Here is a 26,835-nt window from a genome sequence, read left to right on the forward strand (position 1 = left end):
TTTGGAAACAATTTTAAATTCCATTAACTAAAGACCTCATCTAAAAGAGGCAATGCACATAAAATGCCACAAGTATTGTGATCATCTAGGAATATGTTGACTACTTGAGGTAGAGAATTTTCTACATTCTTACAAAATTTTTTTTGACTCTATTGACATGTAACTCCCTCTTTGCACCAAATTTCACAAGCTGCAACCTTTGATACCATAAGATAAGCTTACACTCACATTTCTTGCAACAATTGGACATAAAGATGATGCCAATGCTAAATTAAGAACAAAGGTACATTTGAAATAATTCTACAAGTAATTCATATGTATACACTTCTTATAAAAACTTGGTGGGATTGGGAAAAGGTACACAATTATCTACATCTAAAATTCCACGGACTTGGTGAATTTGTATCAATGATTGCATCTTTCTACATTTTTCCTTTGCAAGGCGAAGGAGAACTTATTCTTACTTCCAAATATCATTGGCATTGCATTAAAAATCCACGTGTAGTGTTAGAAACAATGGTCAATTAGTAGAATTAATGCATGCAACTATGGAATGAAGCACACATGCTACACATTGCCACATATTTCAAGTACAAGGTCATAGAGATAAAGTAGATGTACAAGCTTAAGTAAAGGTCATAGAGATAAAAAGGGTATACAAGGTTAAGTATAGGTCATAGAGATAACAAGGACATACAAGGTCAAGTACTAGGTCATAGAGATGAAGTGGATATACAAGGTTAAATACAAGTTTGAAGAGACAATTGCCAAATATGAGGTGTGGCTAGTGGCCAGATGGGTTTGATAGATTGAAGGTCATGATACAAAGAGACATTTGCTACCACCACTCAAATAAAATTGATCCAAACCATGATCACAATGGTAGCGCATTTGAGATGGCCCATCTTCATATGGGTGTGAAGGCAATGTTTTCTAATGAAGATCTCAATGATGAATTCTATGTGGAGCAAGCACTTGGATTCTAGATCTAGGGTGACAAGGTGGGAAAAATTAAGAGGGCATTGTACTAGGCTAAACCAAGCCCAAATAGAGTGGTACCAAAGGATCGACAATAACATTCACAAAATTATTTCTAACCTAAAGAATGCAAGCTTTTACTACATTTAGAGGGATAGGGAATTGATGTGCATGACACAGATCGTCTGAATAGGGATCACAAAGAAAGACTCAAGTATCAAGACTCTATTAGAGGTAGCGTTTGATATGAAAAACCTACATGCTTCATTGATTATTACTTTTTTAGCATTAAAATCTAACAAGAGCAAGGTAGGGCATTCATCTCATAGGAGAAATACTAGATAAAAATATGGAACCAATTTTGGTTGGAGGATTGTGTGGCCATAGTCACTCTGTTGAAGACCACATGTGCTACACAGTCATCATTGGTAGACTCAACCATTATTGAGGACTAATTGGGAAGTTTTGTACCTAGTGAGTACTTGACCTGACATTGCATTCATTATAAGAATGTCTTGTTAGTTTAAAATTGTGCCAAACAAGAAATATTAGAAGGCTTTTGTACTTGACATGTGCCACCAAATAGAGAATCACATATAGGAGTGGAATTGACTTCCAAAAGTATTGTGGTCCAAACTAGGATGGAGACATGTAATGGGCCATAGACATGGTCACATGACAATCCATTTCTAAACACTACTTCATTCTGGAAGTTGGAGACATCTCATGGCTCAACAAGAATCAACCCACCATGGCTCTATCTTTGATTAAAATAGAATATCAATCATATGCATGGAATATGTAAGTCTTTGTGACTTAGTTGGACCTTGGAAGACATGTAGATTGTCCAAAGTGATAAAGCTATGTAGATCTACTGCAACAATCAAAGTTCCATAGCAATAATGAAGAACCCAATGTTTTATGCTAGGATGAAACATGTCAAATTTCATTACCACTTCATTAAGGAGTTGTGGGCTCATACCAACAAGCAAAAATTCTACTGACATCTTCACTAAGGCTCTGTCTAGAGAACGGATGAAGCATCCCATGTGATGATTGATTTGACTCTTTGAGAGGGCATTGGAGATCATTGCTTCACATGTGAGTCCCAAAATGAGAAGGATGAAGAGGAAAATGATGATTTGTAACTCATTATTTAGACTGAAGTTGAAGTATAAAGGGGTTATTTGTTATTTAAGGCAAAGATGAATGACCAAATTCCAAAAGGCAGGAGTCCCATCTTGGATTTAGATGACAAGTAAATCTATAGATAGCTTGGACTAGGATCAAAGGGAAAGAATCTTGGGTAGGACCTAGAAGACGAGTAACCTTGCTGACATAGCATTGGTTCGAGGGTTGACTCCCATAGCTAGAAATTAGGACGACTGTGATTATGTTTGAGATTTGAGGTGTTAGCCAAAAATTGACACCAGTGCCATTTACAAGATGGCAGTGATGGAGTTCAAATCTATAAAAGATGATCATCTGATACACAGTCAATATTGAAGCTGAGGATACTAAGCTAATGTTACTATTAGTAACATGGTCATCATTAATGCTAATAGATGATGTTGCTTGAAGCAACATGACCTTGGTTTTGCTAGGAGGTACTAGTGGGAGACAAGACTCATGGCATAAAGAAGTTCACCGTTTAGCAAAGAACAAAGCTTAGCAGTGTAATGTAGTTGCAAGCCAGCTTCATGGCACAATGTAGTAACAAGCAAAGGTTTATTAGCAAAAGGCGCCAAGTCGAGTTTAGTACATCACATCCACTTTGGTACAACTTAGGGAGTTGCAAAGTTGAACGACCACATAAATCCCAATGAATCCCTTTGAGGAGGTGTGCAAGATCTACACCACCCCTCTATTGATGTAGCCAAAGTGTTGCTATAGCTCTTGTTAACTATGTGTAGTTGGGAGACCCTTAATAGGTGTGTGTAATCAAGGAACACATTGGTGTAAAATGTTTGTTAATGAATTTGTATTGTTATGTCATATCCAATTTCTAGTTGAGTGTAGAACTAAAGAGATGCTTTCATCTTTGGAGTCATCCCGCAAAGTAAAAGAGTTTCTATTGTGCTTCATTTGGTGTCACGTTGGCACTCATTTCTAAGATGAATTCTAGGAGTGTGATGCACAATGAATTGGTTTCCCATTGTGGTATCAGAAAGTTGGATGTATTTGAAATCTTTTTGGACCGTAGTGTTAGAGCTGCATATACCATCTGTTATGGCTGCTACAAATGCATTGATTATTTTGCATGAATCTAAGGTTGATCAGATGTTGATTTTTTTAAATAACTATTGTGTAGCATTTGGATTGGTGTGTAGCATAACTAAGGGGGTTATGGATTGTGGCTAGCTAAGATAAAGAAACTTGAGTGTTTCTCTTGGCTACAACAATTTATGTTTCTAGAATTTGGGCATCTATAGGTTGCTATATGATAAGATGGGATTCTGATCATGATTTAACATTGGAGGAAGAGGGAATCACAAGCACGAATTATATTCCACATGATATAATGTCTGAATTTCTAAGCATAAAGAGGGATTGGGTGCGCATGGTCTAGGAGTATAGTAGTAGCTTTGATAAGTGATTGGTTACCCTACATGCTACGTAGCCAAAGATTCACCTTTTGTAACGAATATGTTCCCATGATATGAAACACAAATTCTGCCTATTTCTCCATTATCTGGTGAGGATGTCCTCGTAGAGTGGGCTATTTTCATGGACCGGGCACAAATCTTTTGTTTTATGTCCAGGCTCGTCCCTCCTATTCACTTCTCCTAACATTTCTATTAATTAATTACTCATCGCCTCCCTCCACACGTCAATTAACCCATCCTAAAAGGCCCCCATTCATTAAATCAACGAATCGTTCAGTGCCCTCATCTTGCTCTGCTATCTCTTAGTTCGGCCTCCCCTTCTCTCCCCCGTCCCATAGGCCCGCGAGGTCTCCCGTGGACGTTAATATATGTTTCTTTCTTTATTTCCCAAATAACAATCTATATTTTTTCATTTAAGCTTCGATTCTCTCTCTCTCTCTCTCTCTCTCTCTCTCTCTCTCACTCAGGAGGAGCTGAGCTTTGTGCACTCCCCCAATTCTCTGGTTATTCATGTGTCATAAGTCACTTGTTGGTATTGTACTTTTGTCTCATAGACCCGGGAGGTCTTCTGCAGATGTTACTAGACCTTTTTTTATTTTTCTCTCTCTCACACCCTCACACACACACACACGCACACGTACCTAAATACTTTTCATCCCTTGAATTTCAGAAGTTTAGCACTGGCAACATAACAGAAGTTAGTGTTGCCACCTCCTATTGCAAAGGTTGACCAGTTCAGTTTCAACAAGCAACAATCTCAGTAGGTCCTACGAAACAAGCACTTTTAGATGAGTCATCCTTCGTATGCTTAGCTCAGTGTACTTAGCATTTATCATACATAAACTGATCAGCCATAGCCAAGAGGCTCACTTATTTTCTTGTGATTGAATAAATGTACCCCCCAAAAGCAAGGCAGCATCCCATATGCATTGTCTCACCTTGAGGGCTTGGCTTCAATAACTTACCTGTTTGAAGCATGACACAATCATTTCTGAGATGCTGTCAAACCAGAAATCTCAAAATTATATTCTGAACAGAAACCCTGCTTTCATGCCATCTCAAAGGAGCGCAATTTTTGCAGACACAAATTCAGCGAACAAGCACTCAGTCTACATCAGGTGTCTGCAGCTTTCTTGTAGAACTGGCCAACCCAAGGACCAAGCTGCTCATTGCCTGGGTCCCTTTCATGATTACGGTAGTAATCGGACCAATAAAATGGCAAAGGACCCCCCACCAAGCCTCCAAAATCAGAGTTATAAATGCAGAATGGAAGCCAATCCTCACCTCCATTGATCCTTCTCTGTCTCTCCTTTGGGTAGGCCAGCGGTGCTTGAATGTATCTGACCCAATAAACACACATCTCAGTTCCAGATATGTCAAATGATAATCAACAAGGACATGCCAAATCTGCTTACAGTAAGGTCACACAAATCTGGGTGAATCTAAGAACACTTTTCAACATGGAGATCCAACTAAATAATGCATAGCAGATTGCAGCTTGCAAACGTAACTGTCCCAATGACATCCCAGATCCAGAAAGATGAAAAAAACAGTGTGTCAAAAGGGACTAAATCACCTTGAAACTCATCACGAACATCGAAAAGAAAAAAAGAAAGATGTGCTGCTGCTTCTAGGCTCATGATATGCCAGAGGTTACATATGAGCAACCTAATGTTATGCATAGGGGAGACTAGCTACTTTGACATCCTATGAACGTCATTGGTACACAACATTGGATCCATATTATTGATGAAAATATGCTCAGATATGCCCACATTTCCGAACGTACATACAGCAAGCACTTTCTCTTACCTTGTTTAATTTTCATTACAAGTTAAATTACTCAATTCGTTCAGTAAATTATGTCGAGACCCTAAATTCAGAGACAAAAGTTTATGTGTTAAGGCACATGCATGGTGTGCAAAGGAGGTATATGAGGGGAGGAACCCCAAACCACAAATGCAGAAAAAGATAGATATACATAGGGCATGGATGAGTGCGGGGCAGCAATCGACTTTGGACACATTCCATTGGCACCAAGTTTCCCACTGGGACCTTAGTCAGGTCTGCATGAAGCTCAGAGTACTTATGGATGGCATTTGACAGCAATAACCCTGACACATGGAGTGCGTTTCTGTATCAGTTTCAACACTAGACTCTTATGGATCTACTAGATCCCCTACCAAGGGTGGTTTTCCGCTTGATGTAATCTCACAGACATAGATCTCCCTCTCTCTCTCTAAGACATACTAGTAGCCTCTGTATTTTTCCAAGGGTTTCTAAAAAGAGACGTGATTACATGAATATTTAATTGTTGGCCATAATTGTTAGGAAAAAACATGAACTTAAATCACTTGTCCAACTTAGGATAAATTAAGCAATGCAAAGTTAGTTATTGACAATGTGCACTATATGAAATGGAAAATCAATGATGGGAAGAGCTTAGAGATCCAAATAGAGATAACTAGCAATTTTATGGAGAAATAAGCATCGCTCTACTTATTTTTGGTAGAAGAATACAATAAAAACATGATCGTTACAAAATTGGCCATGCAAACCATACACGGATGAGTGGATATGCCACAACCAAATTATAGTAATAGGCCAATCTATCTTTTTTTGAAATTGTTGCTCAATCATATGTGTAGATCTAAGTAACAAGAAATATTGTTAGTACACCTGATGGTGAGTGCATTTTGGATGCAAATATTGTCTATACCAGTAAAGTCAAGGTAGGTGAGGACTCATGTCCATAGGTCTCTTGAGTCCTATCTTGACAATATTCCCTGGTAAAGAAGAACATTTGTTGGTCAGCCTTCGTTGAGAGGGGCAGATGAAATTGGCTGTGACACACAATGGCTCTTTGAGAGGCGGTGTCAGAAGAGAAGCATCCATTCCCCACTGGTAAGCCCCCAGAGTAGGAGAGCATGGGCGAGTGACATTTGTAGAATGATAGGGGGATTGTGGAGGGAGAGAGAGGCTGCCATGTGGGCACCACACAGACTGCCACATTGGTAACTCATTATGATCCTTCTTGGATTTAATCGAGAGGCACACTTTGGGCAGCATCCATGGTGTTCACATCCTTTAAGCCATGCATTGGCCCTGATTCAGGGCAGGAATGCAGCCAGGTTGAAAAATGGAATAGCCTGGGGAGTATTTACAGGCTCCAAGGGCCTACCCTGGTCGACCAGTCCGCAGATTGGGTCTGCCACCCCTCTGTCCCAGTCAGCCAGCCAACCAACTGGACAGCAGAACCACATGGAGCTCCAAATGCTAGATGCAATGGCCTAGCTCCCTTAGGTAGTGTGCACAATTTTGCAGCGGAGGCAAGAGCATGCCTCCCAACTGTCCTCTCTTCTAGAAGCACAAATCAGCACGCACAACAGCCACACCCTCATTGTCACCACACAAGCTCCCGGGCAAACCGCCCTCGACAGAGCAGAGGAATATAGGGCAAATGTCGAAGAGCTAGAGGTCACTTTTACAAAGCTCAAGGATGAGCTCTCTGCCAATGAATCCTTGGTTCAAACCATGATGGACCAGCTGGACAAGGTAGAATCCGTGTTGGAAGACAGAGAGTAGCAGGAGTTCACGATGTATAGGGAGGTCTCCACACAACTCACTACCTACACCGTCATCCCACGCACCATCCCCCAAACACTTCAGATGCACTTTGACGCACTCCGTGCCCAAAACCTCAATTTCCACATAGATCTCACCGCCCCTCCCCCACCCAACACACTCCAGACTATCGTCCGCCGCAATCCCGACCACTGTCTCCCCATCCTCTCCCTGCACGGGGTGTATGAGCTTGATGTATTTTCAGGCTTCAGCCTCATAGGCCTTTTTTTAATCTTTCGCACAAGTTTGTGAATCTCCCTCTCACTGGTCTCTTGAGGACGCTAATATATCATCATCATAGGTTATCATCTCTGACCATCTACCTTAAGAATGCCACCACACTCCCTTGCTTTCTCAAGATCTAGGTTAATTTTGCATGCTGAAAATATTACAGCTATTCCCATGTTCTGTTTCAATTCACACAAAATGAGCCAAAAAAGCACCATGCTCTCCCTAAGTGCTCTAACCACATAGTATACTTTTTAGGCTCTCGTAGATGGTAATAGACTCTCTCTCTCTCTCTCTCAGAGGCACCAACTAGGCCTTTCCACTCAGGCTCTCCTTCCCTTCAACCTCTCAGCTCAAGCCACTCTACTCGGGCTATTTCTGCTTCAGCCTCCTTCCACTCCCCTCAAGCATCTCCCACTCAGGTCTCTGCATTCAGGCTCCTTCTGCTTCAGCCTCTCCACTCTGGCTCCTTCTGCTTCAGCTCCACTCAAGCTTCTCCTGCTCATGCCTCTTCACTCAGCATCTTCTGCAGTAGCCTCTCACTCAGGTCCCTCCCCTTCTGCTTCAGCCTCCTTTTGCTCTGCTCAACTTCTCCCGCTCGGATCTCACTGCTCAGACTCCTTCCACAACACTCAGGACTCTCCCACTTAGGCCTTTCTACTCAGGCTCCTCCTCTCGCTCATGCACCAACTCCACCTTCCAAGGCCCCCAACTCCAACTTCTAGCTATCTAGCCTCTTAGCCCCTTCTCTACCCTAGTCCGGCCCTTAGGTTACCCATACAGTCCCCCTGACCTAATCTACAGATCACGATTGGCAGACAGCATATCAGCTACAACGGAGACCCGATCTAAAATCAGCATCAACGACAGGTTCCACCACAAAAGGGCCTACACCTGTACACAGCACACAGACAATTTGATAGCTTGAAGATGATTGGTACAGCAAAGGAAGCCTACATGCTAGCATGCTACATCCAAGGGAAGCTGTGCTAGCGATGACATGGAATTCTGATCAAATAGCAGCCTCGTTCAAGTTAGTAAGCATGCCATTCAAAGCACAGGTCCATAAATTGAGTTTCTCAAACAAGCCAAAATTTTGAAAGAGACAGATTTGGATGTCATATGATCTTATTAAGAAAAAGCCAATGGAGTTGCATATAAGTCAAGGAAGCCAAGAAAGCTAGGATTTTACCATGAAAAGAAAGCAATTCAAAGCTAAACTGGTCATAACTACAGACACACAATCTAAAAAAGATGTAGCACATGGTTGTAGCAATAGTTCAATTAGTATATACAAGGTCTGCCACACCACGTTTAGATGGTAGGGGTTTTATTAATAATTTTGGAGAAGCTTCATGCACCCCTATGGATATGCTTTATGCCATCACATCTCAAGGATTGATGTAGTGGCTCCCATAAATCATCCTGATCTTTAATGTTCCTCCAACGCCTGCTCGTATCCAGGTCTACTTTAGTGGCTACATGTGACTATGGGGTCCAAGATGATTTGATGTAAGCCCTCAGTCCCAGACGAGATAATATAGGCAGAGTTTGCCATGACACCTCTCCAAGTTGATGCCATCTTTCAGACTGTGACATTCATACACAGAGTTTGGGACTTACCTCAATGGAGACTTCCGAGGATGGCCCTTGAGTCATCCAGACGACTAGCAAAGGGTGGGTCAGATACATGGTGTGCACGTATATCCACATGGCTTGCCAGGCACGGTATCCAGATGGACAGACTCCCCCCCTTTCAGTACAACATAGGCGCGCCCCCTTAGTCGATCCCACAAGCTGAGATCAACCATATCATACGGTTAGATCTCCTCTAGCTCCATAAATCTCGGACCTGGGGAGGGGAACAACTAATTAACTTTGCATAACCATTCTTTGGAGACTTGGTTGCCTTTCTGTCAGGACTCCAGAAATGAAGGGAAGACCAAGTCGTGCTGAAGGCTAGCAGCTAATCAATATTTAGTATGCTTCTCTTTTCAATAAGACCTATCTAAGCAAAACTTCATAGGGTACTGATAAGCACATCACCTTAAGTTTATTACCTTATTCCATCAATGGTGGCATCCCAGCAGAAGTGAGTATGGCCAAATACATGACAAGCTGACAGTGTGCCCTCAGCACCATGAACTTTCCTGACCCTAGCTTCCAGAAAATCAGAACCAACAACCTTGGGGAGATTTGGGTAGAATAGCATACGCTTCTCAGGACACAATTCTGGCCTGTATGTGAAAATTAGATCAAGAGCAAATCAATATCAGGCATGAGAGGGAAAACCAAACAGACAACCACAGCCGCATTTAAAACACATCACTGTTTCTGTCTAAATTGGGATCAGCAGTAAGGATGAAATGTCGATCTAAGACCAGTCACAGAATTCACCTGGGAAGAAAATGAGAGAAGGTTATTAATTGCTGAGCATCCCTTTTAATCTTCTCGACTGACTCAGAATGGCATGCATTAAGATCATCAAAATAACGAGCAAGGGAGTCCCCTCCATTGTTAAATGGAGCACACCACTTGCATGCCTGGAAATCTCTGCAGACCTGCATAAAACATGAAAGCTCATACAGATTCATGTGATATTTAAGCTATCATATGTTGTCCTCACAGCCATTATTGATGGCAGAATCCGATATAAAACTTTCATTCTCTGATAGATTCCCCTGGTGATCCACACCACTGGATGTTTAAGTAATCATAATTATCAAGTGTGAGCATTCAGTTCAGTGACAGAATTATTACCATCTTCAATGGAGGAAATCTATAGCCAGATATGTCCCTTTCTTTGTCAAAACTCTGAAAGAAAGGCAGTACAGTCATATCATGATCACATTCATAAAAGCACTTACTCAGATAAACACATCAGAACTTTTTGCCTTTGCATAAGGACACTTGAAAGTCCGGAAGGCCTGATTGAATGCAAGAATAAAATAGAAATTTGCCTGATGATACCAGGAAAAAAGAGGAATGATTCCAACTCCTTTAACAATCCTTGGCTCTGTTTCAACCCCTAACAATTCACAAATCGTGTGCAGTCTACCCAGTTTCTCCAATGAATCTATCTGCACAAGTCCTGTGCCATGTAGTTAGCAAAACATCACACTCTATCGTTTGCTTCCCTAAACTCCTAATCTTCAATAATCAGGAGGTCTTTCGTGCGCAACTTTCTAAGCCAAAAAAGTTTTCCACATAGCAAGAAAGGATTTTCTTACATCTTTCGTTGCATCATCTCTGCACCATAAATCATGATTTCCAGGAACAAAAAACACATGCTTGAACTTATCCTTAAGGATGGTCATAGTTGTCTTGAATGTCTCTATCTTTTCCGCCACATCACCAGCCACAATCAGTGCATCTTGTCCGAAAAGATTAGGGGACAACCTCTTCAACCACTGCAAATTTTCTGAATAATCCGTGTGTAAATCAGAAACAACATGAACCCTCATGCTTGATGCATTTCTTGGTAATGTCAGCGGTTCAGATGGCACTGCGGGTAGAATGCGGCGTGTCCTGATACTTTGTGCACTTCCTGAACACTTTACTATATGAATAGAAAGGCGCCAGCTACTTGTCACTTCTGAATCTTTACCAAATCCAGTTTTCTTTATACCTAGGCCTAGCATCCTTCCTGTGTTACTAGCATTCATCCTGAAATATGGACAGCACCTGCAAAATTAGGACGACATTATCCATTACATAGTGTGCATCTGTGCTCCCAAGCAACCAGATACATACATAATGGAAAGAGATATCTTGCATAAAAGAAATTACTGTTTTGCAACACCTGCATAAATATAAGATATCAGTACCAGAACTGCTGATTCCATTGCACTCCTGAAATGATTGTTAAAATTCCATTTGCATCCTGCTTCATCTTCACAGCAGTAATGCTTCTTTGCCATCATCTGATCCAAAAGGTGAATCCAATGCCAAGCCATATAGAGCATGGGAGCATAACTGGAAACCCTTCAAGCACAACCAGAAAGCAAACACCCCCATAGCATCTCAGTCTGAGTATTTAAGCACTTAAGATAATAACATTGAATCACAAGTACAATTGCATGCTTTAGTGTATCAGTTTTACATATCTGATCAAGAAACCATTCAGGGTGCGTTCTTCAGTTTTCACATATCTGATCAAGAAACCATTCAGGGTGCATTGTTCAGCCAGCCTTCTGTTATATAGTTTTCTATGCAATTGTTTCACTACCATATTAAACTTTTCCCATCCACTGACATGAACAAGATTGCAATTTTTAAAAAATTATCCTCCTAAAAATTGCTGCAGAAAGCCCACTGGGTCATGCCTATAAAGCCACGATGAGCATGAGCTCCCCACATTGCTGCTTCTATTACAGAGCATGAATGATTTTCTGGAGTTGGATGTACATAAGAATTTGGACACAAAGTATCTACCCCATTAACAATTTATCACCCTATAACTTTTACTGGATCCAGGAACATGTTCAAACTCCACATCATAAAAGCAAAGCTATGAGAGCCCTTGTAATCTCACGATAGTCACACATAAGCTATATGCTGAAACTTGCCTTCTTTTTCTTTTGAGGAGGAAATGTTGTAGTTATATTATAATATGAGATTTGTACAATATCATTTCAACGTAACCAGAAATTCTCTCAGATGAGAATATTTGTAGACAGCAAAACAGACTCCAACTAAGGAGTAACTAACAGGCTCCCACAAGGCAAAAGTAAGCGTGCTTGAATCTCCAGAAACAGGATGTGCTGAGCTGGGTTCAAAGCACTTCTTCTTTGACAGAGAAAGAGCAAGGAATGACATGATTCTACAGGTCTTTGATAAGGTCTTTGCAATTGGTAAACATGCTGTTATGTTCATCCACTTCCATCGGCAGCTGAGCAAAGTGCATCATTATAGTTGAAGATATCATGATCAAGGTGCCACTTGGTCTAAGAAAGCATTGTAGCAGAAAGAAAGCAGAAAACAGACTCTAATCATCAGTTTTGGAAGAGAGAAACATTTATGTTGAGCGAATAAGAAAATAAATGCATAGCACTGACAGACAAATCATTAAACTGTAGTTAATTTCGGGCCAACCAAATATTCCATAAAGCATGTGCTCTGATGATAGCCCATAGGGAACATGGCATCCTTAGTGAATCCCCTAGTAAGATGGTTTTCCAATTAATAGGTTCCCCTAGGTAAATCTGAAATTTCCATACCTTTCTAGGCAAGTAATGAACAAGTGAAAAACATCCTCTTTATGACCACGGCATCTTTTGCATCTACATTTCCTTTGTCAATCTATTCACTCTTTATATTTTCTGCATGGGGATTTTACTTTCTCAATCATTCCAAATGCAATAAGGTATCATGTTCCCTATCATCTGAAATGTAGAAATGGTATGTGTGTTGCACTGACCTGGAATCCTGTGAGTCAGCAAGCAGATTGGCATCAATCGTAGAAGAATCAAGCAAATGACTGTACGTGATATGCACAAGAATTGTTATCTACTTGTACTAGTGAGCACTTTATATCTCATATTGTTCTTGAAATGAATAATTTTTAGTCCACACAGCCTTATGGAGAATCAGCCATAAAAGAGTAGTCATTTCTCAAGAATTTGTTTATTCCATATCAGAAGAAATCTTTTTTTCCATTTGAACCTGTTAGAAATTTTCCATCTGCCATTTAGAATTCTAACTATCTCATCTATATCACTACTAGGAGTAGGCATTGGGAGGAGATGAGGGGAGCCCACCCAGGTAAACTCTTTGGACAATGACCCCCTTTCTATTGAAGCTCTTGGTTCCATAAGGAAATTCTGTCCAATAAGCCCTGATTTATAGTTTAAATTCGCTCCTTATTTCAGGCCATGATTTCCACCTTAATTCATTATGTGCCAAATCTGTCACCAACTTTGTGCACCTTTTCTTTATAAAAGACCGATCCTCAAGAAATTTGCATCATTAAGAGAGCTACTCTTGGGAAAAATAGAGACCCGAACAAAATCTAAGCACATAAAGAATGAAAATAATTTGACTCTTAATTTCTTCAAAGGCATTCCACAAAGATTTCCACATCTGACTTCCCTTGGTCTAACAAGGTTCAGAATCGCATATTGTAGAAAGTCTAGGGTGGTTTTTCCCTTTGGGGGCTCTTAAAGGTGTGACATACTGAAGTTCCTAAGGAGATTGTCGAGTCCATGTCTGGATGCAAAATTGCCTTTGTAATCCATGATTTTGTATCACGAGGGCAAGATTTCTGGTGCATGCATGTTGGTCTACATGTGGGCAGGATCCTGCGAAAACAAGGAGCGTGGTCAACGGTTGCTTGATGTGCTAGAACTCCTAGATATTGTGCCTTGGGGGTGATTTTTGTGGTTTGGACAGAAAGAGGACAAAATACCCTTAGTTTTGAAGTTGGTCATTGGTGGGGTTTTAAAAAGGCCACACTAGAGGGGGCTTAGAGGCATATACCTAGATGAATCCAGGAACATTCCCAAACTCATCCTCTAAAAACACAACATAGTGCAATTTCAATCTCATGATAGTCACTCGCAAGGTTGAAAACCATAAACTCCATCATGCATAGCAGGGACTAGCTACTATGACATCTCCTTGGGGGAAACCTAAGGCATGGGCTGCCACGTGGCATGCCCATGCAATCCCTTTTGGAAAGGAAAGCTTTGGAAGGCCTTAGGCAAGAAGATGGCGATCAGTTTTTCACAGGAAGGAGGTTGGCACCGTCGAAGAGAGCAAGCTGGCAAATTAATGGTCGCCTATAATTGTACGATGGTACAAAAGGCAAACGATGGCAGCGTAGGGCTATACGGCCCCTAGTGGTCGCTACAAGTACGGTACAAGGCAGCATAGGAGTGGCCGTTCTCCTCTTGTGTGCATAGGCTCGTGTATGAGGTTAGTTTATTGCTCTTGAAATTGACTGGGCGAGTTAACTGTGCTCTTGTGAATGGGCACTTGAGTTGTGAACTAAGTTTTGGAGAGTCTTGTTTAGCAAGGTGATTCACGGTGGACGCTTGCAAAGGTTGTTCATGTTTCTGAGCACCGTGGACAGTTCAATCATGCTTTCACCCATTGTTTGGGTATTCCAGTGAGTCAATGGACACTTGGGGAGCATGTGGCCTTGTTTGGGCTACTAGTAAATGATCCTAGTTGTTCGCACTGAGAATGGATGCCTATGGTCACATGGGTGTGAGAGCAGAGTCTTGCAAGGCTAATGTTTGGAATTCTGATGCCTACCGAGAGTGGGAAGAGCACTGAATGCAAGCAGGTTCAAATTCATTGTGTATCCTATTTGTTGGCTTCCGTGTGGGAATATGTTTTTGGTTTCTCTAGGAGATGGGTCACATGCAAGCAGTGGTTTCTAGGCAGATGGCACATCTTTGGTACAGCCTCATTGCTAAGTAGGCAGGAGTAGGAATCCATGCTTGGAATGGGAAGTATCCCTAGAACCCCGAGAGGGATGCTACAAGTGTGACTGCCATAGTGTTTGTTGTGTTGTGATGCCAATTCTCTTATGGGAAACAAAGTTGTTGTATCAGGATATGTGCGACACATAGGATGAGAGACTATTGGTCATGGCAGTCCGGCAGTCCTGGACAGGAAAGAAAGCTTGTGTATGCTTTCTTTCTTTGCTTTGAGCAGATGGATGACTAGTTGGGCACTAGTGACAACTGTGGGGAACTAAGTGGCTGAGTGGGCTGCTAGTAACAGTTCCGGGCTGTGTGCAAGCTTCCTGGACTTGGGGTGGAGACCTATTGCCAGAAGTAGTGAGAGCGGTGAACAGTAAGGGCTATGCAGGGTATGTGGATGCCCACCAGGATGTGAAATGCCCTAGTTGTAAGGAGTTTATCCTTTATGTAGTCTGGATTTCAGGGCCTCTCACTAAATTAAAGAAATACCGAAAAGGGCGCCAAGGTTTGGGGCCAATCTGTGTCTTTGTCTTGGTGCAGGGGCACTCTAGCTCCCAATCTACAGGTAATGCTTTTGCTGAATTGTTTATGTAACAGTGTTGACTGGATACTTGTTAGTTTTACTGCCCTTTTAATTTATTGAAGGCTGGTTCCATGCTGCCAGTTTGTAAGTAGATTGTTTAATGTCGAAAACACCTAGCCCTCCTCCATCTTTAGGTCTTGTACAAAAGGACCATCTAACCTTGGCTATTCTCCTTCTAATGTCAGTAGCTCTCCATAGGAAAGATCTACACATCTTTATAAATTTCTCAAGGCCTGTCTTTGAAGGACACCAACAGGAAAGATAGAAAATAGAGATGGGATAAATGCAATGGTCTAAAACCACCCTTCTCCCTGCTAGGTCAGCTTGGGAACCTGTCCATCTTTCAAGCTTGCCTTTGAATTTGTTGAGAAACCATTCCCACCTTTCTTTCATGCTGACATCAAATCTCATAGGAATGCCAAGTAGTCTAAAGATTTTGCCTTTAGGGAATTTTTGCATATTGTTTAAGAGTGACCTGGCCATCACCTACTTGCGTTGCATATCCTGCCTTAGCATGATTTATAACTAATCCAAAGGCCAGGCAGAAGATATCAAGGCATTCTAAAACTCCTTTTATATCCTATAGGGTGTTTCTAGGAGTGACCTTTGTATCATCAGCAAGTTGTTGAGTGATCACTTGCTTACCTGAACAAGAGAGTTCAACTCCTTTAATTTGGCTTTAGGACACTTGATCTTGAAGAAGCCATCCAAGAGTGTTAGCAGCAATTGCAAAAGCAAAGGAGCTAAAGAGCATCCATGTCTGATAGATCTCTTCAAAAAGAATGTTTGAGTCATCTCACCATTTCCACAGATTTTAGCTGAGGTATTTGTGAGTAGCAACCTGACAAAAGAGAAATTTTTGCCAAGACCAAGTCAAGTAATGACTATGGAAGAAAATTTGTCATAAGCTGTGTCAAATCAATTTTGAGGAAGCATATATCCTACTAACCTTCCCAAATATTGATAATTGCCTCCAAAAGATGTCTACCCTTTATGAATCCTTTCTACTCTTATAGAATTCATTTATCCATCTTACTCTACATTCTCAAAGCTAAGGTCTTTTTTTTTAATTATAGCTGCAATTTCACATTTATAGGGGTCTCCAATTTTTTAGTTCTTCCTTATCCCCTTCCTTGGGTATAAGCTTAATTATTCCCCCATTTAAGTGTTCACGGAGCTAGTTTAGAGTCAAGCTTTCTTGCCAAAGCTTTAATAAGTAGGGCCCAACTATATCCCAAAAACTTTTGTAAAACTCAGGTGGGATACCATCCTCCCGCAAGGTTTTCCATCAGCCATTGAGAACACTGCTTCCTTGAGTTCCTTAAGAGACAAATCATTGTCTAGATGCATCTTTTCAAAACTTGATACCGTTACCTTTCTAGCTTGCCCACATTTGCTCCTTGCCCTCATGACCTCCTCATCCTTATCAAGAATGGCACTAGTAATTTCTGAAAATGCTGAAAGATGATGGAAAGGCTTTCCTCTATAGATACAGCTAATATGGAGTCCTTTGTTTTAAGTAATGGAATCTCTTCTTGCACTCTTTTCTTTCTTATGAGCTTGAAATTTTCTTTAGTGGGTCTGTCTATCTTGCCTGCCCACCATTCTATAAAATACACCCTAGTGTCCCTTAACCTAATTTTGTCGCGAGGACGTGAATTTATGGGACTTTTGATTTCCAACTTCCGTAATTTGCACGTGATTGCCTTGAGCCTCTAGGGCGCGAGGGTTCGGCCATAGGGCGGGACTTGGGGAATTAAAATTCTCTAGTGGGCCCTTGGAGATAGTGAATGTGCGCCCAAGTACTAGGCAATTAATTCCTAGGGCCAAAGTGTGCAACACGGGGGCAAAAAGAGTGGTGCAATTAAAAATTGCTAATTTTAGCACAGGACTCCAAAAAGAGCCCAAAGCTCTTCTTTTGGGTTTGAAAGGGCAAATCAGTTCTAGAAGGAACCAGAGCATCAGTTGTGAGCTGCCAGAGCCTGCCAGGCGCAACTAGAGCAAAATCGCCTTTTACCAGGAGCTTCCTGAGCCTGCCAAGGAAAATCATCATCGGTCAGGGCCAATTCCAGTGCATCCACGATCTGCCAGAGGAAATCGCACCTAATCCAGGAGCCTATTGTGGATTACGATTTCAGCCAGGGTGTCCTTCGCAAATTGTGATCTCACTTCCAGGTCCTCCGGGCTGTGCCAGGTGACTACGTCCTGTTCTGGGTCTGTTTCCAAGTGTTTCCAGGCTACTATAGGAAATTGCAATTTGTTTCCAAGTGTTTTCAAGCTGTCCAGGCTGGAAATTGTGATTTGTTTCCAAGCTGTCCAAGCTGTGCAGGGAATATTGCAATCTGTTTTTTGGAGACTTCCGGGTGTTGCTGTTGATTTTGGTAACTTTCTAGGCATGGGTGTTCGCTTCTAAGCTGCTTTTGGGACCGTGCCAGAGAAGAATCAGCGTATTTTCGCAGGACCTAGGGATTTCCAGCCAGGGTGACCTTTCTTCGGTGGATTCTGGGTAGAAGAAGGCTTGTCCTCGCCTGCTTTTGCTGTTCCCTGTTTAGTTGCTCGCTAGTTATTGCGTTTGGGTATCTTTCCTCGCGAAGAAAGGTTGATTTATGTTGTTGGGCAGTGGCCAGGGAGGCTATAGATTGAGGCAACTTGTTTGGAAGAGCTTTGTCAATTGATTGCGCCAGAGTTCAGCTGTTAAGGGCTTTGTCTTGCATTTGTTCAGCCGTGTTTCACTGGTTGTGCAATTGCAGGTGTGGCTTAGACAGTGGATGCTATTGGAGTCTCTATTCCATGCTTTGGTTGGCTGAGGATACATGATTGTCTAGTAATTAGATGCCATTCACTGTTTGAAGTTGAGCAGGGAATTACAGGGTGGGCTGAATGGGGAGTCTACGGGCGTTGGTTTGCCTGTGGTGCAGCTTTCCAGAGACCTTTGTAATCAGCCGCTTGGCTTCAAATGAATGTTAAATAAATACTACAAGGGGCGCCAACATTTGGGGCCAATCGGTGTCCTTGTTTCTAAGTAGGAGCGCTCGAGCTCCTCTGTGATTTGTTCTGTGGTGCATATTTACTTGTCAATTTACTCTATTAGGGTCAATTAGTCCACACAAATTAAGTGTGAGGAAAGATATTGGTTTACTTACCATTTTTATTTTTTCCCTTTTCAGCCTTGGCGGCAGGGCTTTTAGGAGACATATCTTGAAGAGACATGGTAGCTAGCTAGGAACGGAATGGAAATATGGAAAGCATAATGAAAGGCAAAATGGAAAGGAAGGAAAGTACAAGTGCAAGGCAATAGCCAAAATACTCACAATGTATTGATAGCTTGATGTTGACTGATATATTAGATAATAGACAAGTACAACAACAATATATAGTGTGCCACTAGACTCTAGAAAGTCACAATGTCTATGGAATATCTCCCAATATGACACGTGGCATGTCTAGGACTCACTAGACTATAAAACCACTAGTACACTCATTTTTGACTCACTTTGGCTTCATATTCCAACACCCCCCCATGAAGGCAAGGTGAGAGACTACTGGAATGGAACCAAGAACAGAACATGACAATGACGGTCTAAGGTGAGGGACTATTGGAATGGAACCAAGAACACAACATGACAATGACGGTCATCAAACTGTGCACCCTATGTAACTCAGAGGCTAAAGTCTGAGCGTGTTCAAAGGTTGATCCAAGCACTCTCATGGCTTGAGACTCAACGTGCTCAAAGGCTCACGTTATAGCATGGCTACATGACTAGCTCATAGGTCTAGGATACACCAACATCCTGGAACTCGACCACGCCTGATAACGAGACCTATCAAAGTCAATACATGGCTCCCACAATACATCCCCCTCTAAACCTATTAAAGCCAATACACGGCTCCCACAATACATCCCCCCTTGGCTTCATAACAGGACATGTTAGGAAGCCACACACCAAAATAGGAAAACCAATACATTTTTTAGGAGAACTATCCAAGGCAGAGGACCTTTAGACTCAATGACAACCAAACACTCAATACATATCATTTTAGGGAGACTATCCAAGGCAGAGGACCCCAAAATACATCAAGCTGTAGAAATAATAAAAATACCACTGCACATGTGTGCACATCCGTGCGAGTCGATGACGATGTCGATAAAGCACTAGGCATGGATGCCCCAAAATATGTGTCGGTGAAGTCCATGGGGTAGCCACATGGAGCGGTCATGGCATGACTCTCAAGATAGAAGATGGAGAGTCACCTAAAAACCGATGTAGAGGCCAGAGGTGCCACAAGGACTAGTAGAGTCACTCAATGTGCAAGCCTAGCACCACGGGCAATCAGAGAAATAATCAGAGAAGCCGGAAAGTAACCGTATCTCACATCAAGATCATTTTTCTTTATCTTCTTGCTGCAAATTAGTGTGGAGTCTACACACCGTTATAGAAGGCGGATGAGGTGTGCAATGTGGCAGCTCGAATGGCGAGAAGATAGAGCTTCGTGGGCAACAGGAGAAGCGTGAGCAACAAGAGCAACAGCTAGAAGCAGTGTGGGCAGCTAGATGACGGGCAGAGAGGATAGCTATGTGGGCAACAAGAGAAGCTGCATGGGCAGCTACAGCTTAGCTTCGTGGGCACCAACTGGAGCAGCAAAAGATGGAGGCGGAGGTCAAGATAGTGACAGTAGTCTGGAAACTATCATCCCGTGAACTCAATAACAAAATCCGCGCGCAGGAATAATTTCGTCACTTTTTGTAGGAGCCATATTTTTTCATAGAAAACTCAGATTGCAATGATGTAAAAACAGAAATTGTAGAACTCAAAGTCCTCTACAACTTTCCTGAAGACACAAAGTCATGATTCTGCTTCCAAATCCAGATAGAAGCGTCACATCGTCCGCAGGTCACTGAGAGAGCAACAGAAACAGCACCACTCCAGGACGTCTTTGTAGCTGAAGGAAGGAGAAGAGCTCACCAAGGAAAGGGAAGAGAGGTGGCAGAAGCTCAAGTTGGAGAAGACAACGTTGGAGGAGAATCCCAATGTTGATGAAGCCTTCAATGGAGAGGAGTAGGGAAGGGGAGCTCCTCCAAGAGAAGAGAGGGCAGCTTCTCTTTTTGGCCACCCTCTACCTCATGGAGAAGTAAGGAGGAAGGGAAGGGCTAGGAAGGAAGGCTCTGATACCATATGAAGAGACATGGTAGCTAGCTAAGAACAGAATGGAAATATGGAAAGCATAATGAAAGGCAAAATGGAAAGGAAGGAAAGGACAAGTGCAAGGCAATAACCAAAATACTCACGATGTATTGATAGCTTGATGTTGACTGATATATTAGATAATAGACAAGTACAACAATATATAGTGTGCCACTAGACTCTAGAAAGTCACAATGTCTATGGGATATCTCCCAATATGACACGTGGCATGTCTAGGACTCACTAGACTATAAAACCACTAGTACACTCATTTTTTACTCACTTTGGCTTCATATTCCAACATATCTGACTTTTCAAATGAGAAAGACTCCTTTTATTTTGCACAGTGGCTTGTGCTTTTTCTTTGATAGAGATATTTCTCAACATTTCCGAAAGGGGGGGCAAGGAGTTCCCGAGAGCTCTGAGAGTGTGCTTCTGAGAATTTGAGATCACTAGCTTAGTTTAACACTTAGCAAGGGCCTTAGCGAGCCCTTTGCTTCAGCCCTTGGCAGCTTGTATGAGCTACTTTGTTGATTGTACTTTGTCTCATAGACCCGTGAGACCTCCCAAAGACGTTAATACAACTTTCTTTCTTCCTTTAATGATTGAGTCCTTCTGATTTATTTCATCCTCAAAAGCAATTGACCAACCAGGTTTAAAATCAGCATCTTCCATCTCATTATCCTGAATCCACTGCTGAGTTTTACAATCAACCAATGCTTTAAAAGCATTCTTTGATTCAAAGGATTTTCGTAACTTCTTCTTTGATACTTTGACTAACAATAGATTTCTTTGCTTCAGTCGACTTTAAATCTGCCACAGTTCAGACGGAGGTTTATTGGAATTCACAGCCCACTTAGTTTTAGTAGTCTGACGAGCTTGGACATGTTCCTTAGTGGGCTTTGGTTTTGGGCTTTGGTTTACTTCTCTTTAAAGGACACTTTTTAACTGTGTGAGAAGATAGAGCACATAGGAAACAGGAATTTGGTAATTAACTTAGGGTTATTATAAATTATTCTTTTTCTCCCCTACCACCTCCTACAGAGGTTAGCATCTTGATTTGCACGGGAGAGGGTAAATCAGGAAGCTCAACCCAAATAGGAATAGTAGTGGACCTAGGCTTGTCAAGGTTAAAGTCATGTGACCAATACTCCAAGTAGAGAGATTGGTTTCTCATAGTCCATAAATCTTGATTCAAAGCGTTGAAAGCCATTTCCTCCTATTCAAAAAGGACAAAATAATAGCCCCTTCTAAGAAAAGGAGCACTAGTCACAACAAGTCCTTTTCTGACCCAGTTTCCAGAAAGGCAACAGGAGGTCGAGGACCAAGGAGGAAGGATGCCAATAAGAGCACGAGAGGATAGACATTCAATAGATTCCTCATGCAAATCATCATCTAAAAAAGCAGCAAGTTTTCCTCTGGAATATGTCTCAAGTTTGAGATTCTAGACTCTCTTGAGCGTTTTCATGAAAACTCCTATGATTCAACTCCACCTGCTTGGTTGGGTCTAATGGCACGGTTGTCTCCGGGTTGACTGGGGTGTGTTCCGGAGATAGTTGGCAGGGGCCTGTGAGCCATTTGGTTTTTCCTTGCTTTGATTATCTTGCTTGCTTGCCCCTGGCTTCGAACAGGAATGTTGTTCACGCTGAAATATTGTCTCCCCTCTGCTGGATTCTTTGGACTGTAAGTTCTCCTACGCACTTGGGGGACTTGGGACATTGCAGTTCTCCATATTTGCTATGCTGTTCTCCAGAAAGTTTTAAGCCTCCTTGCCCGTCCCTTGCAACGCCTGATTGTTGGCTGCATCCTCTTGCAGTCCCGAGAGATTCTCTCCAGTATTCTTGTTCTGCTGAACCCGCAGGGCAAAGATGACGCCTTGAAACGAGTGGGGAAAGGAGTCCTCTCTTAAACTCTTTAAGAATCCCCGAGTAAGAGGCCCGTGAATTCTTTGACCACACTGCTGAAAGGTCTGCTTCTCACCTCGGATCGCCTGTCAGCTCCATGCTTGCTTGGCTTTTTCTAAGACAGGAGAGGTGGGAAGTCACCAGGAGTATGCAGCTCATTGAACCCATCAATGACACGAAAATGAAGCTTTGCAAAGCTACTGCCAACATGCAATCCAACAGGAACTTGCATGAGAGGACTAGGAGTCACATCAGCAAGTCTCACTTCAGTGGTCACATCAAGCCTAGGATCTTGACTACATTTAGAAGCAGAGGCTAAGGGCGGGGGGGGAGGGATGGAGAAGATGAGCTTTTCCATCTAAGCCCAGCTTCATCTCCTTCCAAAACTTCAATCTCCTTCGAAACTTGCCTTCTTAAATCAATATCACACCCAGGTTATATACCATTAACTGCCAAAAAACTGCCTTACTAAATCAACATCAGAAAAGCAAAGCTGTGAGTGCCCTTGTAATCTCACGATAGTCACACCCTAGTTATGTACCACTAGCTACTGAAACTTGACTTCTTAAAATATAACAGAACATCAGCACTCTAGAACTTACCAGCTTTGTTTTCGCCTTCAAAATATGTACTATCATGTAACCATGATGCTTAATGAAACAAATCTATCAAGGCTACTTGAAATTGTGAGTCTGCTGAGGTATTGGATCTGACCATGGCAATTTCCAAACCAAGTCCATAACATAGTCCTTGCAAGCATTAAGAAATGACCACTGATATTGGATGTCTGTTTATCCTTGTCACTTTAACTTTCTTTTTCAGGTTTTGAAAAGAGCAATTACTTTGGAGACTGCCTTTGGCATGGCATGGAAGACAAAGTAAATTACATTAGGTCCATTTTAGAAAAAGACAACATTAGGTCTTATACTAAGTCTGCATCAAAAAGACAACTATATACACGAAAAACGGTGAGATACTATCGAAGGAAGCCAACAGAAAAATACATGATCACATAACATTGCAACATTCATGTTCTATCACTGCCTCTAAGTAATCTTAGCAGCAAGAGCACCAAGCTTGAGGCTGTGCTATCGTGGCATGCTGCCTACAGGCTGCAGCGCCGGCAACAAATACGGCACCCGGCAGCCTCAGAAGAAAACACAGGTCAGAAACCACAAAGTTGACTTTCCAATGAAAAAGGTCAGCATTGACTTTTACCGACCCGGTCAACTGTCAGTGTTGACCAGGTCGGTCAGGGTCAACAGTCGGCATTGACCTTCTACGGCCAGTCGGCCCTAAAAGCCTATATAAGGCAACCTCATTCTTCATCCAGCTTCAAGGTCCATTCCAGGGCAGATTAAGCTTCAATCAGCCAACAACAGCTGATGGTTGGACATCCTCGCCTACTACCGAGTTCCTCCAAACTGGTTCAGTCCGGATTACAGCAGCAACAAGGGCCTACATCCGGCAGCCCTTAGCACACAGATGTACAGTGAGGGTTTAGCTCCCTCCCTACAATCTGCATATTTTGTAGTGAGGGTTTATTCCCTCCATGCAGTACTTATTCTTTCAGTTGTATTCAGCCCCATTGGGCGCACAGTTATTTGTTTATTCATTTCCCTCTTCGGAGGCCCCTTGTATTCCTGCCTCCGATTCTCACACTCTCCACAGTTCCACTTGTGTTTTGAGTGCATTATTCTCTTCGGTTCAATTAATAGTGAGTAGGTTTTCTCCCTGCTACATTGGCATCAGAGCTTCATATTTCCTTTCCTAAGATAGGGAGGTTCGGCAGCCACTGTTAAAGATCCGGAAAGACACCATGAGTACCAGTGACAGGTCCAATGCCGGTGGGGAGGAAGGAGCCACTAGTAAAAGAAGAGCATGATCACGAGGCTCGAGAAACGAAGGACCTTAGAGAGTGTGAGGCTCAAGAAGCCAAGAAGCTTAGAGAGCATGCCGCTCGGGAGGAGAAGGAAGAACAGGGCCAACATCTTCTCATTTCTCTACTCCACCCACAAGGAGGTGAGGAAAGGGAGAGAGTTCTGCAGCCTGACAAAGCTTCATTTCCCGAATCTTGAGAAGCTCAATTTTCTTCGGTACGATGGTAAGACCGAACCTTAGTGTTGATTTTTTGGCTCAACCAGTAAAAGAGCTATTTCTCAATCATTCCTACGAAAGACAACGAGAGGTGTATTCTCACATCGATGCACCTCGGTCACCTGGTGGCCCGAGTGGCAAAAGAACCATTACAATGCCGACCTCGAGAACCATTACGCTAGCAAATTTACACAAGTATACATACAGTTGCAGCAGGAGGAACACCAGAATCTAGGTAGGTTTCTCCATGGGTTGCATACAGATATCATGTGCTGCGTCAGAGGTTGCAGGTGCATACGAGCTTGCCCAGAATATCGAGCTTATGCAAGGGTCAAGGATCCTAAAGCAAGAAGTTCTAAGACTCCACCATGCCAAGAGATGGTGCGACAAAGGATAGCAACGGCTGTGGAATTGGATGCAGCGACCTGAGTGACCTATCACGAGGAGAACCGGTGCTTTTGTTGTCATGTGCAAGGCCATAGGAAGCAGGATTGCCCTCACTTCAAGCTCCAGGGAGAAGGAGCCACGTCAAGTGGTTCATCCACAGCTTCAACTCCCACGGGGAATACATCAATGGTCATCGAGCAGATTGAAGATCAGCAAAAGGGGGAGCCTCACAAGTTTCCAACAATGTTTCAGTTTTTTGGCCAAATTGGTGGTCAGAAGATCCTCATTCTTGTAGATTCAAGGAGTTCTGAGGAGATCATTAAACACCAAAGCCGCCAAGCTGGCCCAGTTGACTCTTACTCCAATGGATACCATTACCTTGAATGGCACATCTCCGGGACAGCAGGTAGAGAGCGACATGGAGGTCACTTCAGCCAATCTGAAGATCTTAGGTGGGTAGAAAGCCGACCACTCAGGGTCGCACTAACTCAGGCAGCAGGTACAATTTTGGGAGCACAATGGTGGCACCAATTTGAAGTTCGACCTGACTACCAGAATCAAGGCTTGGATATCAAAATCCTAAGCTATTGGTCCAATTGGCATAGGGATAGTCTGACTCGACCTTTGATTTCAGTAGTTCAGAGGGCTCGAGTCAGGATACCCCAGCAGCAAGATATTTTCCTCACGACGAGATTCCCTCCATCCCTACCACCAATATGACTAGAGGATCATCACATTGAGCTTCTTCTTGGATTATCCCGCTCCAGCAAGCATCCTTACCGTCTCAGCCAAAAGATGGAAGAGGAGCTTGAAATTCAGTTCCATCTGATCAAGATTCATGAACCAGGTATACCAAAGTCAACCACCTCCTTCAGCATATTGGGAGGCTTTTTTCATACCCCAATTCTAATTCCAGCAGAAGGGGATGTCATGGGCATCCACAACTAGTGGCATGCTACCTACAAGCTGCAGCACCAGCAAATACCGCGCCACGCAGCCTCATAAGACAATGCAGGTTGAAAATCACAGAGTTGACTTTCCAGACAAAAAGTCAACGCGTTGGCTTTTTTGTCGATCTTGATCAAACCACATGTGACTTACACATGTTTTCGAATGAAACTATGGGCCATTACAACGTTGGCTGAATTTGCCAAACGGCTGTCAAATAAGAACAAGGTCATTTCTGTCTCAACGACTTGGTCAATCTCAGACTACATATGAGACGCGATTGACAGTTGCATCCTTGGTGTCTCATTCTAATGCAATCCACAGTCCTAATTTGAAATACCATAAAATTATAGAATTCAGTAATTTTATGCGTATGACCAATAGTGAATATTGCATGCTTTATCCCCTTCCACGAATGGTTGATCGGTAAGTCATCACTAGATCTGTTCGTTGGACCATTGCTTCTATTATCATTGGTACCGCCCTTAATTTGATATTTTGCTTACTCATCCCCTCGTCATACATTCTGAAATTGCTCATTGACATGGTTGTGCTGTGTATATCCGTCCATCAAGTTGTTGTGAAAGCAAGTATTCCAACTATTCTTAATATTAAAAAGGGATACCCTTGCAGCTGCCGAGACTGAGACTATGGTCGCATTTTCTTACCTTCTTCAGTGGCCGGCGGCGATGGCAATGAGCAAAGAGTCTGCCGATCTCGCAAAGCTTGTTTGACGCGCGGAAGCCAGCGAGCTTTTTCTGAAGCTGGCGAAATTTGAAGCGAAGGAATGAAAGGCAAGGTGCGAGGAGGATGAGCTTCGTGTGAGCCTCCATTCATGGAACGAAATTCTACTTCTACATTATATAG

At 42.5% G+C, this 26,835-nt stretch overlaps 1 protein-coding gene across 4 annotated transcripts; it reads right to left on the minus strand.

Moving 5' to 3' along the window:
* Window positions 1-4,208: 4,208 nt before the first annotated feature.
* On the minus strand, window positions 4,209-26,835 carry LOC147891264 (uncharacterized). 4 transcript variants are annotated; one of them, XM_087389644.1, is made up of 9 exons: window positions 26,637-26,835; window positions 11,264-11,420; window positions 10,667-11,120; window positions 10,397-10,516; window positions 10,197-10,250; window positions 9,834-9,997; window positions 9,497-9,673; window positions 4,869-4,924; window positions 4,209-4,549 (listed from the first exon to the last, which is right to left on the minus strand). In XM_087389644.1, exons 2-9 carry the CDS (start codon window positions 11,326-11,328, stop codon window positions 4,455-4,457), a joined length of 1,185 nt encoding a protein of 394 aa, XP_087245770.1. In that variant the 5' UTR covers window positions 11,329-11,420; window positions 26,637-26,835; the 3' UTR covers window positions 4,209-4,454. The 4 variants fall into 4 exon arrangements, with proteins under 4 accessions (XP_087245770.1, XP_087245768.1, XP_087245769.1 ...); XM_087389642.1 differs by having other exon boundaries at window positions 4,209-4,924; window positions 11,264-11,411; XM_087389643.1 differs by having other exon boundaries at window positions 4,209-4,924; window positions 10,667-11,102.

Source organism: Dipteris shenzhenensis, chromosome 18, assembly GCF_047967505.1.
Source record: "Dipteris shenzhenensis isolate YYH24624 ecotype China chromosome 18, Dip_SZ_1.0, whole genome shotgun sequence".
Classification (NCBI taxonomy): Eukaryota; Viridiplantae; Streptophyta; class Polypodiopsida; order Gleicheniales; family Dipteridaceae; genus Dipteris; species Dipteris shenzhenensis.